We start from the raw sequence: 19,430 nt of genomic DNA, 5'->3' as shown, positions 1-19,430 counted from the left end.
TAAAAAGATGAGTGGATCTGGAGCTATATCCTGTCTCTCTGATTTCAGAGGGGTTTTGATTGACAGGTAAAATAACCAATCAGAGAGATGCATGGCCAGTTCGCATCAAAAACAAACATGGCTGCTTACTATAAAAAAGGGGAAAAAACAACATTAAGAACAAAGAAACAGCATGGATTTTTACAGACTCAACAACTGAAGCACCAAAACTATTATTTGTCTAAGGTAAAATAAGTTATATATTTGAGAGGAAATGTCTTTCGCATTTAAGAAGCACATGAAATTAGCAGCTGTGGTTGGACAGTCAGGTTTAGATGGAGGATTTTCACACTCTTTTGTCTGGTTCAAGTCCCTTCTGGATTCGAACAGAATGTAGAAGGCAATGGCAGGTCAGGCAATTGAAGTTTAGGATCATAATCAAACTCATGCGATGGCTAGTTTCATTTTGAATTTGTCAATCAAGGGAGGCCACAGCGAATCATCTGCGTCCTGGAGTGCAGTGATTTACATAGTGATTGGTTTACACTTGATGTCCTTTTCTGATGCAACCTTTATATTCACCCACACTCGGGGTCCTCTGCATAAACGCTAGCATTGCCTGAGCTCATTTCAGGACAATATATCTCTCTCCAAATATATTGCTTTTATACATTTTAATTATGTTAATAGCCTGTATTACGCAAATTTGACTCTTGTGGGCTTTATGCCATGTTATAAAACTGTTACCTCATCAAAAACATACCCAGAGTAATTTTTGTTTCATTCACACGTTTGAGTAATTCTTTATTATTAGTGTCTTCACCTTCATCTGTCTTCATCTCCAAAGCTCAAAATACTCTGTTCCACCAGAAAATAACATTATACCATAGATTGATTCATGTTTTTAAAGTTGCACTGTGTCACTTCGTATGGCTGCTACCTACGTGACCCCATGGAGATATTAAAGATTTACCTAAAATGGTCCGAGCTCCATAAAGACAAGATCAATTTACATGTCAGATCTGTGGAGAGGCACACATACAGAATACACATTTTTAATATATTTTAAGCAATAAAAACACTGCTAGCTGAATAATGCAAGATTAATGCCATACAATAAAAATTCCAGGGAAAGCAGTGACACTGCCTTGGAAACAAGTGTTGGACCCTCCCCACTTAAAAAGTTACATAATGCAGCTTTAAGATACCTCAAGAAGATGACAGATGAATGGTGACAGCCACATCTTGGTCAATCAGCTGGAGGGCAGCAATGGCCTCAATGATAGTTGAGTATGGAGAATGAAGACATGATTTAATAGCAGAACTGAATTTATCATTTGTCATGGATCATACCTGGACGACTGACAAATATTTAATAGTAATTCAGTTCCCATTGACAACTCTTTCAAAAGACCAGACCTAACCTATTTTACATGGATTTGGGGGTATTTGCCATCAAGTGTTGAGCAGTATTTTGTATTATATCAATTACAGCCCTTGCTTTAACATAGTACCTTAATTCATGTTTGTAGTTTGTAGCGTTATTAGCTGTACCTGACTATTGTGCCTTTATCCAGTTGCAGATCTTCAGTCTCATTGTGCATTGTTTATCTCTGGGCCACCTGCTCTTGACCTTTGCATTTTGAACTTTTGACCCCAGCCGATCAGGAAGTAGGCAGGCCCCTCTTGACCAGCTCTTGACCTGTGGAGAAAGAGAGGAGGTCTGTTGTTGTTGAATGTAACCTGAATGTGTAGTGGTGCACTGGCTGACCCTGAATGACACTGAGCTAAGAAGCACCCGCCGCCTCCACAGCAGGTCGCTCTATGGGTCCCCAACTGTTTGTTTTCTACATCTTGTCAACACTTAACAGAAACTTGGAAAGCGATCTCATTACGTTACTTACTTAGTGACCTTTCAAGGACAACCAATTACGTTAAGGAAAAAGTACTCTGAGAAAGACATTGCTGCTGTAAAGTTTTAGGTTTACAAAAAATAATAGGAATTTAAAGGCGCACTGCGTAACTTGGCAAGTGGAGGGTCCGTCACCTGCTTGTCTCCATGGAGAGAAGTGTAGAATGTTCCACACTATGGCCTTTAACTTACAAATCTACATGGAGACTTACAAGCCAATTTACAGGTTAGATTTGCTGTCTTTCTCCTTAATCACAGTAAGAATGGATGATTTTTAAGATATTTTTGAGCAATAAATAACACTCTAGTTGAATGACAGATTAGTTTAATTCCATACTGTAGACAATTTAAACCAAAGCACTGACATGGACACATGGAGACAGGTTGCAGACCCTTTCCAGAAAAGTTACACAATGCACTTTTAACTACATTGGATTATGCATGGAAAAAGGAATTTTACTGTAAAGCATTGTGCACAGAATTTGCAATAGGCTACTTGCTAGCATTATTAATTAAAAATAGTTGCTCAAAACTATAAGACGTCTGACCTATAACAAACATACTAATAGTACTTTTGAATAACATTAGCATAGTGTACAGATCTATGTAATTTGTGGGAGTACAGTAAACTTACATTCCAACTGAAAGAAACATGATGTTTAGCTGCAACCTGCAACCTGTGATGTGGGTAGGTTATCACAACATCTACATTTGTAGCCTTGTCATTTAAATCAGTAGCCATAATACCTTCAAGTTTAGAACATGACAGATTTAACTTTGGACTGGCTAGCAGTTTAGAGGTAGAAAAAGTAAATGCAGCCAAATCTGGCAACACAAATGGTGGCGCTGCAGTTTGATCGAAGCGAGCTGCGGCATACACTGCCTCCTGGTGGACAGGAATGAAAGCACAGCTAAATTATCACAGCTCAGCTCCATTGTTGTTTAGTCATAAAGTTGTTCTATTAAAGTACTTTTCCATCCTTACGGTTTATAGCAGTTATGTCATCACATCTACAATAATAAAAGGCTCATTTTTATTCTATTCCTTATTTTTTAAGTCATAAATGAATCCAAAGTCTAGTAAAAAAAAAAAAGTAAGAGTCATGCACTGATTTTTTTTTTTTTATTCAGCAAGTTTATTTCAGTATAAGTGGTTCCTTAAAACAGCTCTCACTGTACCTCTGAGTTTTTTTTCTCGTGACTTATTTCAAGCAAGACATGAATATCTTCAGACATGGCCAAGTCCAACATGACCCAGCACTGTGCCAAACGACATTTTGAAGAAAACCATTTGACAAGAGTACACATTAAGACAGATGGGAGTCAAAAGGTCACATTTGAACAAAGATTTATGCTTTATACATAACATGTGTAAAAACCTGACTAAAATTAGACCAGTGCCTGGCTCACACACAGAGCAGTGACCTGACAGTAGTTTCCTCCACGACTTCCTCCTCTTCTGTGTAAGCGTGTTAATGCATGCGTGTGCCCTTGTGAACTACACTTTACATACAGTAGCATCCTAATCTGTGTTCTCTAGTAAGGCATTATGTGAGAAAACAAAAACATATCTGAAAAGACAGCAAACAATTCAAAACAGCATCCCTCCCAGAAAATAGGTTGTAAGGCTTAAAAAACAAACAAACAAAAAACAGTATGTTGTGATCAAGGATCTGGAAAATATTTTAAAGGTGCACTGTGTAACATTTCTGGTGGAGAGTCTGCCATCTGCTTGTCTCCATGGTGATATTACAGCTTTGCCTGGGATGTTCCAAAGCATGACATTAAACAAACATATTTTGTATTTATTCAATTACAGGTGTTTTTATTTCTCAAAATTAAAACCACCAAACATGCATTATTTCTGTGAGCGGGTCCATTTCTCCACAGATCTGACCTGTAACTTGGCCTAGTGATGTGGCCTGCTTGTTCACCATGGAGATAAATTAAACGTTGGACTGTAAGTCATTCCAAGAAGAAACAACATGGAGTGAAGCAGGTGGTGGACCCTATGCCAGGAAAGTTGCACAGTCAATCTTTAGAAAAACAACGCAATGTATGAAAACGTTAAATATCAGTTCATAAAAATTGGTTTCATATTTGTAGGCACTAATGACCAAATTATCAATTTAAAATGGTGCACATTCTAAATCTGCTATTGGAAAGTGAGCAACAGATTTGTCAGTAAATACATTTTGAAATAAACCAAAAGCCAGTGTATGAGCTACCAATGAATAAATAATTATAATGGAGGCTTGATTGGATTTGTGGGGTTGCACAGTACTCCAGTAGTTGGCAAGTACAAATTAGACCAGTAACATAATTACAGGACTTGCTTTGAAAGTTAATTAAAAAAATGTTTTACTACTTTTGGCAAACAGACTAAGGACTTAAGTTTTTAAAGACACTTTTCTTTTCTATTATTATAAGTTGTACCATTTGGCATTCATTTTAAGGGATAACCTCAGCAGTGGTCCAGGAAATTACCATCTCTAGCCATGCCAATAATAAAATTAATTTGAACCATTTTCAACAAGTAACAAAACCCTGAATGTCAGGACAAAACAATTACATCAAATGGTGCAATAGGTTGGGTTGGGCATTGAGTGTACCTTATAGAATATTTAGTCTGCAGAAGCCAGTCTACAGAGTTACAGATCACCTGTTCATAGGAGAACAGGTGCTTTACAAATTCACTTTAGCAATGACAAAGCAAAGAGCATGCACAAACTTCACAAGTGGTACCTTAAAAGTTCACATATAAAATACATTCATGAAAACATCTTAAACAAAACATGATCAATAGAAAGCAGAACACCACCTATTTCAAGAAAAAAGGCAGCCATATTTTTTAAATAAGAGTCAGCAGAGGTGGAAATATAAACACATATTTTGGCGTATTGTAAAATGCATGCATGTAAACTTGGATGACGGTCGGTTCCAATAGAAATGCCCGATCAAATGTTCAACTGTGGGTCCAACTAGGCATGTAGATGTAAACAGTGATAGACACGCTTCAATTCAACTCAACTGTAAATAAATTAAATTATTCTTATCATAGTTTTTAAAGGCACACTGTGTAACTTTTCTGGTGTTGGGTCCACTCAGCATTTTCCAAGTGGAGATGTTGCTTTGCCTAAAATGTTCCATGGTATGACATTAATCACTTCCACCTAGCATTTACTCATTACAAGTGTTTCTACTGCTTGAAAATACAATAATTCCTTTTCTAAATAAGGGTGACAGATCTGATTTGAAATGTAACCTGCTGTAACCTGTTTGTCTCCCTTGGGATTGTAGGTTTAATTTATACTGTGAAACATTCTAGACAAAGCAATAACATTTCCGTGTACACAAGCAGGTGGCAGACACTCCACCAGAAAGTTACACAATGTACCTTTAAATAACGCAAACTGATAAGAACTTCAGATGCCATTCCACATTCAGCTGACCCCATACATCTCATTTTGTGATGTTTTGAATGAGTAACTGATTACTTAAAACTGTTATTTGTTGTTATTGGCTGCCTAAGCCATGTGGTGCTGCGCTGGTGTTCGCTCCAACACACTTCCCTGAGAACCCCAACTTCTTCCTCTGTGACTACAGTTATGGCAAATGCTGGAGGAATTAAAATGGTCCTGAATGAATAAAACACATTACACATTTTACAAATGACATGGTGCAGCATTACACTGAGAGGAAATTTCAAAAGCCAATATTTACAGTGTTCCCCCCTCAAAGCCAGAATAATCTTCTTTGTACATACATTTTAGATGGGTTTGTGGTAAAAAGGAAGCATATATGAAGACATAACTAAACTCAAGCCATAATTAGTCAAACATTTGAAATGAACTGCGGATAACATCTTGTAAATGACGATATGTTTCATTATTCATTCAGATGGGACCACCAAAGTAACATATCCTGCTATAGCACATACAGTACTACGCATCAACTCTTTCAATATTGTATTTTTTTTTAAATAACGTATACAGCATCTTTATATTCTGTGTGTACCTGTTTCATTCTATTCAGTCTCTGCTTATTTTGGCTTTAAGCGTGTACCGCTCCCATGGAAAATGAGTTTGCATCAATAATTGTGTCTCCTTCCAGGAACGCTCAACAAACTCAAGTCCTTCACAGTTGTCAAAAGCTCTTCTTAGTCCTTTTCCCCCATATATATTTATTTCATATAAAAAATAAGTTATTGCGGATCAAAAAAGTGCAATGTTGAAAAATATCATATTCTCTTAACTCTCTTCCACATCTCTCACTCCAAACTGGACGGTTTCCCATTGGGAGGTGTTGCAGCCTCTCCTCTGTCCTCTCTTCTCCAGCTGCACCAGGACAGTTACAGGAGTAAAGAGGAGGGGTCAAACAGGCCACTTCCTGCTACGCGATCACCATGGGAACATCATCTGAGAAACCGCTGATCATTGGAGCGTCTTCATCATCATCACCTGAAAGAATGGAAATGTCTGAAAATATAAAGTATACAGAGATGAAAACACATGAATATGGCAATTTTACATAAGGACTAAACAATGATTTGCAATATCAAAAGCTAAGAATAAATTATTATTGCAAAAGTTATAGTTGTGGTCCTCTAGAGATTCTTATGATGACACAGAGAAAAAATTATTTCCTAAATGAGCTTCATAAATTGAATTCTGAGCTTAGTTACTTTTAATCCTGATTTAATCAAGTTTAAATTTTGATCAACAATTAAACTGTAATCTTGATTTTTTTTTTTTTATATTGAAATTAAAATAAATATAGAAGGCACTCACCCAGTTCATCCCCAGAGGAAAAGATAGCAGAGCCTAAGCGTGAGTTGTAATGTGAGTTTGCGAAGGCGGTGAAGCTGTTTTGTAGACGGCGATGTCTGAAGTACAGAGCTACGAGTCCTCCACAGACAACCAAAAGAAGAAGAAACAACACAGGGACAACTACAGCTGCCATGTCACCACTTGAAGCAGCTCCACCCCCATGAGATGCATCATTGGCTCCTAAAAACACAAGAACACAACAGCTGTGAAAATAGCAATGATAATCCAACCATTACTGATTTTGTTGTTTGTTTGTTTTTCTTTTACAGATGTACACATGGAATTCTTGTATATCTGTGTTCCACAATGTGACATTAAACACCTCTACCTTTAATTTATTAAATTACAGGTGTTTTGATTGCTCAAAAATACATAGAAAAACAGGCATTCTGATTGAGCAGGGTTGCCTCTCCACAGATCTGGCCTGTAACTTGGTCTGGTTTGGCCTCCATGAAGGTAGAAAGCATTTGACAGACACTCCACCAGGAAAGTTACACAATGGACCGGTACCGTATTTTCTGGGCGATTAGGCACGGTCTTAAGCCTCCAAAAACGACTGCGCGCCTTATAATCCGGAGCGCCTTTTATATGAATTTACGCGAGTGTTCCAGTACAACTTCAGTAAACGACAACGCCGCACCAGTTGCAGCATTACGGCTACCGTAGTCAGGAGCATTGCGGAGTAATACGTACTGTGATTCCTCATTTTTCCTGTGGACGAGGAAAAGATGAGCAACTGGCTGTGAGAAGTTTACCTTAAGAGACCGGATGGCTTTTTCCACACATCTCCATCCCTATTGATCTGCGACTCCAGTGCAGTAACAGATTGTTGTCCAGACGCAGCCGTGATTCATTTTCTAATTATTTTACCAAAAATGGCCGATACAGAGAATGTAATACACGAAGATCAGAGCAAGTACCAGCGTGCGAACATGTGGCTCCAGAGTGAGTCAAAATTGGGGGTGTGTACGTCTGTTCAGAACCTGCACGCACAGAGAGGTCCCGGTGTTCCCCGTGATCATGTACCAACCAGCATTTGTTATTTTGGGTTTTAATTAACCAAATAATTTTATGGCAATAGCCTATTCAATTGATACAACTTCAAAAAGTCCCTGCTTTTAGCCTAGTGTGAGAAATACAGTCAGACTAGATCCAAACCACAGTCCCGAACCAGCGGGGACCTGAGGAAGCGCTTTCCCCGGGAAGAACCAAATGCGCGGAGGACGGACGCTCAGAACAACATATAACAAACCAAACTGGACTCATGCTTCTGTCCGGATGCTGCACCACCTCAGAACCAGCCGCGGTTCTTGAGCGCGGAGGACCAGAGCAGCCCACCCGGACCTGTAGTCCACAGCACATTCTTGCTTTTCCCGCACGGAAACAGCGCGCAGACGACGGAACGTACCCGCTCGGACTCAGTCCATCAAGCACTGGTCTTTCTCGCCACCGTTTGGAACCAGCACAAGGAGGATGGAGCCTCCGGACCATCTGACCAACGCGCTTGTAGGAGGACCAAGGATCAGACCTAAGCCCCGTCCTGAGGAGCTGCGCGCTACTGTGAGCGCTGTTGGCTGCTGATGTTACCCGAACTCTGGGCTGATGAGGTGAGTTTGTACAAAGTTCTACATGTTGCTGTTTTATGAGTTCACGATAATAAGTTGAGATGAGGACGGCCCGTGGTATTAACAGGAACATCGGTGTTGATAACTGGAGGGATCGCTGTTTTCTCGGGAAACAGAGACACGTCAATTTGCCGGTGTGAAAGCGGACCACACTGGAGTGTATTTGCTACATAATCACAATTTTATTGCCTGGTGCGGACCAAATAATCGAACTAGCGTTGTGAAAACTAATGTGTTATTTTTAGTTATAACCGAACAATTATGAGTTATTGTGAATACGCTGACAATTTATCTGTCTCAGACAGTTTTTTGTTTTTTACGTGTTACAAATGAACAAAGTTGAGAGTTAACGTAACGAGTAAACGCGTTAAATAAAGTTTGACTGATTTACCTAACTGTTGTGTTTCGTTTAACGCGCCTTATACTTCGGTGCGGTTTATATGTGAAAAAAGTTCGGGAAAACATGCGTCTGATAACCCGGAGCGCCTAATCACCCGGAAAATACGGTAATTTTTTGCCTGTCAAAAAACTACTAGTTTTACTGTAGAAATGTATGCGTTCGACAACCCAATTTTCTAAACAAGAACCAGAGTAATTTAGCTCTGTTTCTAATTTGCCAAGTCTGTATTCCTCAGACTTAATCCTCTAGTGTACCACGAGTGTACCATGAGTGTACCATGAGTGCCCTCTGAGCGTGGCTTCAGGCTTGTTGGCACTCACACAGGCAGCCATGTTGTTTACCTGTAGCAAGCTCATTGTAGAGGAGCCGGGCGGGCTCTCCACACAGCTGCCCGCTCACGAGGCACCGCGCCTGGACGGAGAATGTGTAGTTGTGCCCCAGGAGGAGGCTGCTGATCCTGAAGTACGTCTCTGTGGTGTTTCCCAGGAAAGAGGTTTTATTGGTCACACTGTCGTAAACATGTACCTCATATCCCTGTACAGAGGAGAAGAACATAAAAACAGTTATTAATCATTTAGCCTAGATGTCCTGTTCACAGCAAAGTCAACTGAGGTTCTGGAAGTAAATTCCCATTCATTTTTCACATACACTTTATTCACTCTTCAAATATTAAGAGTTTACACACATGATGGAGGCTATCCAGCTATGTAGTACCGGAGGTGCATAACATGGTTGTTTTCAGTCCAAAAACACATTCAAAACTTAAGCATCTTTAATATATTTTGTGCCAGAATAGATGGCTTACTTGAAGATGTTTAAATTACATTTTTTAACATATTTTCTTACAACCTTAATTTAAGATACAAATTTAACTATTTAGTGTGTATGTCAACGTCAAAACACTATGATATGGTTTTAATTTAAGCAAACCTGTGTACATATTTTTCAACACTGGCAATTCATAAATTGCACTATTAAACAGCTTTTATCATGATCTATTCCCTTACCCTGCTCTCATTAAAGCCTTTTTCCCTGACTGCCAGACTTTTCCAGAAGAGGAACACATGGTCTTTCTCTGTCAGAATCTTCAAGGCCTCTGGAGCTGGGAGAGGCACTGGAGGAGAAAACAGCACATTTTATAAACACGTATTGAACTTGCCCTTGGTATTTGACGATGGGTGTAAATGAGTGCCTTGTACCTGTGCTGAGAGTGAAGCTGGCCTCTTTGCTCATATTTCGGAGTCGGACTGAAACACTGTAGCGACCTCCAGGCTCCAGACCCTTCAGCACATACTCCACTGTGTTGTTTTTGGATGTGAGTTTGTAGTCGCGCTCCTCCTTTCGGATCACGTCCCGCACATGGATCGCATATGTCTGCACAGGCACACAAAATGTTCAATAAATCACGCATGTATTGAAGAAGCATTTTAATTAATTAGAAATATAAACTGTCAGGAAATATACTTGAAACATGTTGTAGAGCACTTAAACTTTTCTCACTGAAGATCCACAATGAACAGTTTAACACTACAAGATAATACAAAAGCAAATCACAGTAACATTTCATTCAGTCTATTCAATTAGCCATAAATGAATCTTTGTTGGCTACTTTTGACCTTGTCTTTTTCATAGACTGTATAAAGAGCTGGCCTAAGACAGCATTTCATAGCATTCGGCTTCAGTCAAATGAAGCTTGTTGAGGCCGGCAGTTATGGGGCAAATAGCAGGTTAATATGAACATTTTAAGACATAAATAAGGAACCTGACACTGACAGTTACAGAGGGGAGGGGTGATGTCTTTTCATTACAAAGTAAAATGGAGCAGAGTCGATGGAGTGCTCATGCTCACTTCCTATTTGGAACACCGCAGGTTAGCAAGTTAGCTATGTCCATTTACCGTAAATACAGTCTATGATCTCTTTTGTGTTCTAATATGTTTAAATGCTATTTTAATTGTATGTGATCTGTTTTACACTATATTTAACAGTCTTCAATGCTTAAACTGTATAACTTCACTGCTTTTTAATTCCACTGCTTGGTGTCATTGTGATACAATTGAAAGATCTGATACAACAATAATTTCTTACAGGGGGAAGATAAGATTTTTCCTGGTAAAATAAAGTACGGTAAATAAAGCAATAACATATTGACAGATAAAAACTAACATTGATTTCCAAGTAATTGGTTTCTATTGTACTGTAATGTTACATACCAGAGCTGCATTGGGGGCATCATAAGGAGGCTGCCATTTCAGTGTAGCCTGAGTCTTGTCCACTCGGACTCGGTGAAGGTTTCTGGGTGGAAGGCGCTCGTTGGGGATCATTTTGACCACACCAAAGTCCGATGGAGGGCCCAAGTATGGAGACACCACACGCACCTGTGGAAAATTGATTAAAATATATCTGTAATTTTATCAGTATACACCATTAAGAGTAAAAGCAGTTTGTTTATAGTTTATTTATTAGAATCCCCACTAGGGGAACCAGAGGGCCAGCTAATCTGTAATGTAGTTTCATCATTATAGATATTTTTCTATTTGTATGTCATATTATTGCTATGCTAATAAACACCATTGGTCATATGCAGTTAATTAGTTCCAGGTCAATGCAAAATACTGAGCTAATATTTAGCTTAAAGGTGCACTGTGTACTGGTCCGCCTACTTGTCTTCATGAAGATGTTATTGCTTTGTCTAGAATGTCCCACAGTATGGCATTCAGTGTATACATTTTTTTATTTTCCTGTGTTTCATTTTCACAATTGAATAAATGCAACACAGGTGAGTATAAAGCCATAGATTTTCAGATTTCTTACTACCAAGTTAAATGATATGTCATTATAATATGTAGTTAAATAATATGTAGTAGTTGGCAAATCAAGTCACCCTTGTGCTGGCAAAGCTGAAACCAAAATTTTCCACACATGCTAATTTTTGCACATGGTAATTTCTCAAATTTCAATTTAATGCCAGATTTTGATACACGTTTAGGATTTATAATTTCATCTTCTTTATTCATTCTACCCCACCCTCTGCACTCTTATCTTGATTTTACCCAGCTGGTGGTGCATGGTGGGGCAGCTTTGGGGTGGATCACAGCCCTTATTTGCACCTGTGTCTCTCTGCACTCACACTGCATAATTACATGTCTAGCAGCAGAGATTTACTCCCCCCAGATGTTCCCACTTTCTTAACTGGGGAAGATTTGTCTCTGCAAATGCAACTTTCTTTAGTCTGACATCACCGAGGAGGAGTGGATGGATTCATTTGAGAGCAGTGGGAGTGAAGACATCTGCACACACATGCCTCATGACTTGAGGCTGTGCACCATTGTCCCAAGCTACAAACTTTACTTAAAGTGCACTGTGTTTTGTGGTGAAGCATCCGTAACCTGCTCCTTTTAGGAAGATGCTATTACTTTGGCTGGAAAGATCTGCAGTATGGTATTAGACTAGCATATTATCACTAATACATACTTACATACTAGGCCATGCTACAAATCTGTTGTGGCACTTTTTACAATTTATCTTAAATTCTTCTTAAATTTAACAAGTGTGGTGACCGAGACATGTGTATGTTTTTCTGGAGAAATGAAAATGGTTTTATAATGTGATGCTTTGTGATTTTAGTGTTTTATTGATTGTGTTAGCTGCTATCAGGAGATATTCTGAATTTGGGACCTGAGATATTCTGGCACCTCCTAAATAAAATAAATTTAAAAACAAGTCTGGTATTTCTGAGCAATAAAACAACTGCAATTGATGTAATTCATGCCATACTGTGGAATATTCCAGACAAAGCAATCAGATCCTCAGATCCCCAAGGAGACAAGTACGGTATAGGATGGACATCCTTGCCAGAAAAGTTAGTGCAGCTTCAAGAATTTTATTTTAGTCATACCAGGAAGAGGTACTGCTCATCACTGTCGACAGTCACCGTGAGGCTCAGAGATGAAGTGTGGACCAGACGAGGACTGCGGTAAAGGTCCAGAAAGGAAGTGGCATAAAACACACCATACACTACCTGTAAGCACCAAACACAAGGCAAGCAATTTATCATCAGTAAACACAATTATAATCAGTGAAAACAAACAGGGGAGATCTCAATACGCAAAAGATATTAAGACTGTGAATTTAAGATATATTATTTGTTTATGTATATTATACAAAACTTATTTAATTATTTGTTAATGTCTTGACTAGCAGTTTTTTTGGACTGATACTTGCTGGAAAATAATTCACAAGACTTGCATGAAAAAAAATTGGTTGGATTTTGTATTTTAGTTGCAGAGGTGAATGGAATATTATGAACAAGGATAAGAGTTTGGTACATTTGAACAGTAAGGCATGAACTGTAAGTTACATATTGTGACAAAAATTACACAGTTACATAATACATTACATAAGTACAAGATTATACACAGGCAGAATTTAAAAAGTACTGTATAAGATTGAAATTGTCTAAACTGACCTGAGCAGGCTGAGTGCTGATGGTCCAGCTACAGTCCACTGCAGTTTGGTTGAGAGCACGTGTTTTGAGCAGTGGCCTCTCAGGTTGAGTGCCAGTGGTCTGGTGATGAGACAGAGCCGAGGGACTGTCCCCGATACTGGTGTGGGCCCAAACTGCCACCTCATACACAGTCCCTGCAGTCAGGTTCATAACTGCAAAAGAATATGTGGAATATTAAACTACTTATATCACATATCAGACACTTTGTATGCAGTAATAATCTATCTCAAATACCTTTGAATATCCTCTCTCGTACTGTGTAGTTTTTACTCTCCTTCATATGGCTGTCAAATTGCCAGGACAAAACCACCATGTAGTGCTTTGCCTTCTCAAGAAACACCAAAAAGTACATCTTAACTCATTTGGACTGAAAAAATACGATTAATAATTTACATGAAACATTAATTAAAAGGAAATATGTCTAACCTCATACTGAGAGCTAAAGCTGAAGGAAAAGCTTATGGAATTATCTGTAATGGTGTCAGCGATCACTGAAGGTGGAGGAAGAGCTGTAGAACAAATTTAAGGAAATGGCAATTAACTTTAACATACATTACAAAAATAATTTACAAATTACATAAATAAACACAAGTTCTTTAAATATTTCGACTATGGCATACATAAAACAAGATATTCAGAAATTAAATTTATCAGTCGTTTTATAACCATAAGTGACCAGAGGAGGGCAGCATAAGAAAGTAATACAAATCACATAATTGAGCATTGGGGTTTTATGTGTGCACGCTGCATTAAAACAAAAGTTGTACCTTTTTGGGGAGTGATAGATTTCACTTCAGTCCAGTTTCCTAATCCTCGACTGGTCACTGCAGCCACCTAAATAAAAAACATGCCATTACAATCTAAGCTTTACAAATAATGTGTATTTTAAAAGTATATCTATATCTTTACCCTGAACTTATACATAGTGTCAGACCGCAGACCCTTCACTTCTGTGCTGGTGGTCATACACCTCTGTGAAGTCCAGTCCTGACCATTTCTCTCACTGTATTCAACCTACAACACAGACAATACCCATAAAACACTGCAAATACTAAACTATGGCATTATATCAGTCATAATTTCTGCATAAATCACAGCTTAGACAAGTGAACTCACAAGGTACTCTCTGATGAGGCCGTGGGATTTGTCCGGGGGACTCCAGGACACTTCCACTGTCCCGTCCTCTCTGTTCCCACAGGACAGCTGCAGGTTCCTGGGTGGGTCTGGCACTGCAGATGATAGACAAAATAAAGGAGTTAAAAAGACAAAAGACAAAAAAGTCTGGCAAACCTTACTATTTTTATTTTTACAATTGTAATCTATTTCTATAAAATCATTTGTCAAATTCCTATATATTTAAACTGTCATCTTCCACACAATAGCATTAAACCTATCTACCTTGCTTTTAGGGGTTTTACTCATCATTTGCCATCACCAGAATAGTTACATAGTACACCTTTAAAGGTCCTATACATGACTCATGTGAGCTTTAAGCCATGCTATAATGTTGTTACCTTCTTAAAACATACCTGGAGCTGTGTTTTGTTGCATTCACACTTGCTTCAGAATCCTTATATTATTACATTTCCAAAGCTCAAAATGCTCTGTTTCACCTTGTGATGTCAGGAAGTGGTAGGTAAACAACTACCTTTTACCTTTTATTCAGCAGAGATTGTCAATTACAGGGCTGAAATTAATATCCAAATGACCCTAGTGAAGGTGTATGGGGTTTAAACAGTGGAGCACTTCCTAAATAAAAGGTGGAACAGAGTGTTTTCTGTTTGAGAGAAGAACTCAGCCTAAATATGTAGGGTTTGCGTGTTAAACATCTGTGAATGAAACAAAACACAACTCCAGGTTTATTTGTAATGAAGAAACACCATTATAAAATAGATCAGAATAGCTTAATATGGGTCTTTTAAGGTGCACATTTGGTATCCTTTAGTAACAGTGCTAGTGTCCAGTCAAACACTCACAGCCCTCTGGCGTCCTGACAGTGATGACCTCATTGGTCTTGTGCTGTTTGCTGAGGCACTGAGTAAGGACCTTCACTTGATACGTGGAGTCTGGCTGCAGCACTGTCAGTTTGTAGCTGGTTTTGTTGCTCTGAGTGTCCATTATTGTCCACTGCTGGGCATCAACCAGCCTGAGAACAAGAGCCATGGTACAGGAAAGTAAGAGAAATTCAGAATTGACATGCAACAACTTAATAAAACATATAATGAGCTGACTAACCATTTTGTTGTGTTATAACATTTTTATACATTTGACACTTTGCAGCTGGTCTCATCATCATTCTCTAGGGGTATGATGCTAACTGTTGGCACTGCTCTGTCTGAAACTGTTGCTCAAGACTTTAATCTGAGTTTTGAGGTGAGCTGATTTGTGCTCTTAAACAAGTCTCTCACAAAAAACATTACAGTCACAAACTTGCTAGCATTAGCCAACAGAGTGTTCTTTTTGTGAGTTTTCAGACAATCTTAAAGCTTTTTAGGCAGTGTTTGCTACACCCAAGATGATGTCACTGCAAAGTATCAATGTAACTTTTTGGCCACAACCGTTAACCTTAATTTAGGTGCACTATGCAGAGGGCTTGTCACCTGCTTGTATCCATGGAGCTGTTACTGCTATACCTGGAATGTTCATCAGTGTGGTATTAAAAGTAATTATCCATGGATAATTACTGGAAGCCAGATTTGTGGACAGGTGGGCCCACTCACAGTAAGAGTCCAAGATGACATGTTTAATGCAAGTTTAATAACATCTACCAGAAAAAATAGGATAGTGCACCTTTAAATGTATTTTTATGTTTATTATGCAACGAATCAAATGAACCCCGAAAATTGTTAATTAGTCTGTTCTATTGTTCTACAGTACATATTCATTTTTAGAGGTACCACACCTGTATGAGATGAGGAAGTTGCAAGAATCTAGTGGTAAGTTTTTTGGCCGGGACCAGGTCAAAGTGATTGCACCAAGGAAGTCAGGAGTCCACTGAAGGTTCTGAACTTTGAATGCTTGATTCTCAACTGAAATCAAAACGTGAAAGAGTAAAAAAAAAAAGTTATAATTTTCACAACCCGTAGATGGCAGCAGAGATCTTATTATAAAATGCTTAAAGTACAATATGGAGCTCTTACGGGTGCAGTTGTCCTCGTCACTGTGATCAGAGCAGTCTAGGAAACCATCGCACCACTCACCATCCAAAACACAGGCCTCTCCGTTGGCACAACGAGTCCCATTCACACAGAACAGTGGCCCTCGTGTAGCTGCAGAAAATATTCACAATTTATACAATGGATACAAGACAACATTCATACTATACGCCATACAATTTCACAACTTGCCATGTCAGAGCCGTCCCCTTATCCCACCTCTTCTACACTGTATAGCCTTGACATACTAACTTTTATTTTATTTTATTTTATTCCTTATTTGATAAATCTTTTACTATTTTTGCAAATTTTGCTATCTTAAAATGATATTTTAATTCATTACAACTTATTTTTTTTCAGAAATCTAAGTCTAAAACTCTAACATATACAAAATGCCCAAATAAATCTATTGGGATTTTTAAGGTCAGTGCAATTATATGTTCAATAACCCTCGACACGTGCATGTTAAAATTATTATTATACATGACTGGTACACGTTTTAAACGTATGATTATATTTATTATAGATACTTATATAGCTTATTAATATAATTATTATAGATGACTGGTAAAATGTTTAAACTTACGGCAGTGTGCTTCATCAGAGCCATCCTGACAGTTGTCCTGTCCATCACAGCGCTGCCAGTCTGGGATGCAGTTTGGAGGTCGGTGACAGAGGAACTGCCCCCGCATACATCGTCCCGGAAACGGAGGATGGAGAGGGGTCAGGGTGGGCACTGGAGCCACAGTCACAGAGCTGTTCACTGTCAAAGGATTCACATAATAAATAAATTGTGATTTGATTGTGCAGTTTATAATGTATTTCTCTCATTATTCATTTTTATTTATGTTAAAGGTCCCATGTGACACAAAACTGACTATTCTAAGCTTTAAACCGTGTTATATAAATATAACATATAAGTTATAAAACAAACCTAGAGTTGTGCTTTGTTACATTCACACGTTAAGTAACCATTTATTTTTAGGATGTCTACATCTCCAAAGCTCAAAATGCTCTGTTCCACCTTATGATGTCATCTAGTTTTCAAATTAACAGCTAGCTTTTACTTTTAGTTCAGTAGAGACAGAAAATTCCAGTGCTGAAATTATCCAAATGATTCTAGTGACTGTATATGAAGTTTAAAAACACAGTGGAGCACTTCCTGTATTACCATATGAGATCACAAAGTGGAACAGGGTGTTTTGTGTTTCAGAGAAGAACTACAAAAATATGCACAATTTGTGTGTTAAACACGTGTGAATGAAACAACACAACTCCCAGTATGTCTGTGATGAGGAAATAAAATAACATAGACAACATATCACCAAAGCAAATTTCTGACAACACAGCTTATTTTTTCTGATTCTGACAGTTTGAATTTTTTCCTAGTGGCCCAAACAATCTACCACTGAGCATATACTACTCTATATTTAGGAAGGAAAAAATTTTTGGCTTTTTTTAAAGACAGATTGTAGGTTTTCAGAATCAGAAATCACCACTGAACTGTTAACATCTTTGTTCTACCTGTGGGGCAGCCAAGCTCATCACTACCATCAGGACAGTCAGCGTAGCCATCACAAACCCAAGTGTTGATGATGCAAGCTCCAGAGCCACAGTGGAAGCGGTTGGGGGCACAGGTGGTGGGTCCAGGGGAAACAGTATGCGGAGTTACACCCCCTATGAACACAGCAGGAGGGGGGAGTTAGGTAGTGTTAGTGAGTTTTGTTATCCTCTTAGCACAACTGCCCAAGTGATTTTTCTAAGTTTTTGGGAAAATAGAAAAATAAGATGGCCAAGTCTAATCTAACTGAACTGACAGTTTTGCACTTTTGTTCTGCCCATACTGTACATTTTGTATTTGTACATCAAAGTTTATTTTTATTTACCTTAATTTAATGGATGTCTTTACTTTTTTCCAAAGCAAATTTGTGAATGTTGTTCACTCACATTAGGCAAGGCAAGGCAAGGCAAGTTTATTTGTATAGCACAATTCGTACACAAAGTGATTCAAAGTGCTTTACAGAATAAGAAATACATTAAAATCATAATAAAAACTAATCAAAACTAATTAAAATTAAAAAAGAGAGACATAAATTGGAGAGAAGAGTGCGGAATGAAAACCTTTCAGTTATATGCACAGTTAAACAGAAATGTTTTGAGCCTGGATTTAAACAGCGTCACAGAAGAGGCCTGTCTCACATGTTCAGGAAGACTGTTCCAGGTTTTAGCTGCATGAACCTGAAACGCTGACTCCCCTTGTTTAGTCGTGACTCTGGGCACCAGCAGGAGGCCGGTCCCTGAGCTCCTCAGAGTGCGAGATGGTTCATATGACACTAACATGTCACAGATGGACTTTGGTGCTCGGCCATGGAGAGACTTGTACACAAGCAGAGCTGCTTTAAAGTCTATTCTCTGAGGCACAGGAAGCCAGTGCAGAGACCTGAGCACAAGACTTATGTGCTCGTACTTCCTAGTTCGAGTAAGAACCCGAGCTGCAGCGTTCTGGATGTTCTGCAGTTGTCTCACAGCTCGTTTGGAGAGACCAGTGAGCAGACCATTACAGTAGTCTAATCTACTGGAGACAAACGCATGGATAAGTTTCTCCAAGTCTACTTTAGACAGTAAACCTTTGATTTTTGCTATGTTTTTTAGATGGTAAAAGGGTGCAGATGTTATTGATTTAATGTGGCTGTTAAAGTTCAAGTCTGAGTCCATTATTACCCCTAGATTTCTTGCCTGATTTGAAGGTTTTAGAGAGAGAGACTGGAGGTGACTGCTGACACTGTCCCTTTGTTTCTGTGGACCAAAGACTATGACTTCAGTCTTGTCAGAGTTTAGCTGGAGAAAGTTGTTTTGCATCCACACTGATCTGTTGGATGCAGTGACCAAGTGAGTCCACTGGTCCATAGTCTCCTGCTGCCAGAGAGACGTAGATCTGAGTGTCGTCTGCATAATTGTGGTAGGACACATTATTGCTGCTTATTAACTGGCCTAATGGCAGCATGTAGAGATTGAACAACAGGG

General features: G+C 38.7%; 1 protein-coding gene and 1 long non-coding RNA gene across 5 annotated transcripts in view; both read right to left on the bottom strand.

The window, feature by feature from the left end:
• LOC129407300 (uncharacterized) overlaps positions 1-1,675 on the bottom strand; it is a 31,856-nt gene extending 30,181 nt beyond the window's left edge. The window contains exon 1 of the long non-coding RNA XR_008631484.1: positions 1,534-1,675. This is a non-coding gene — a long non-coding RNA (uncharacterized LOC129407300). The remainder of the gene's footprint in view (positions 1-1,533) is intronic.
• A 1,341-nt stretch (positions 1,676-3,016) lies between these two features.
• Positions 3,017-19,430, bottom strand: part of sorl1 (sortilin-related receptor, L(DLR class) A repeats containing) — a 78,093-nt gene continuing 61,679 nt past the window's right edge. The window contains exons 31-48 of one of the 4 annotated variants that reach the window (XM_020926823.2): positions 17,931-18,083; positions 16,993-17,169; positions 16,392-16,520; positions 16,154-16,280; positions 15,228-15,397; positions 14,368-14,480; positions 14,161-14,265; positions 14,019-14,085; positions 13,678-13,760; positions 13,486-13,579; positions 13,213-13,403; positions 12,643-12,765; positions 10,958-11,122; positions 9,945-10,119; positions 9,753-9,859; positions 9,087-9,279; positions 6,682-6,900; positions 3,017-6,369 (exon numbers count right to left, since the gene is read on the bottom strand). In XM_020926823.2, coding sequence (XP_020782482.1) covers positions 6,284-6,369; positions 6,682-6,900; positions 9,087-9,279; positions 9,753-9,859; positions 9,945-10,119; positions 10,958-11,122; positions 12,643-12,765; positions 13,213-13,403; positions 13,486-13,579; positions 13,678-13,760; positions 14,019-14,085; positions 14,161-14,265; positions 14,368-14,480; positions 15,228-15,397; positions 16,154-16,280; positions 16,392-16,520; positions 16,993-17,169; positions 17,931-18,083 — 2,477 coding nt within the window. In that variant the 3' untranslated portion in view covers positions 3,017-6,283. The remainder of the gene's footprint in view (positions 6,370-6,681; positions 6,901-9,086; positions 9,280-9,752; positions 9,860-9,944; positions 10,120-10,957; positions 11,123-12,642; positions 12,766-13,212; positions 13,404-13,485; positions 13,580-13,677; positions 13,761-14,018; positions 14,086-14,160; positions 14,266-14,367; positions 14,481-15,227; positions 15,398-16,153; positions 16,281-16,391; positions 16,521-16,992; positions 17,170-17,930; positions 18,084-19,430) is intronic. The other 3 variants (XM_020926825.2, XM_020926824.2, XM_055148000.1) reach the window with 3 other exon arrangements.

The sequence above is a fragment of the Boleophthalmus pectinirostris genome, unplaced genomic scaffold (genome assembly GCF_026225935.1).
Source record: "Boleophthalmus pectinirostris isolate CB_2022bp ecotype Guang Dong unplaced genomic scaffold, ASM2622593v1 HiC_scaffold_9, whole genome shotgun sequence".
NCBI lineage: Eukaryota > Metazoa > Chordata > Actinopteri > Gobiiformes > Gobiidae > Boleophthalmus > Boleophthalmus pectinirostris.
The sequence above is the reverse complement of the archived record's forward strand: the minus strand, read 5'-3'. Positions and strand labels throughout refer to the sequence as shown.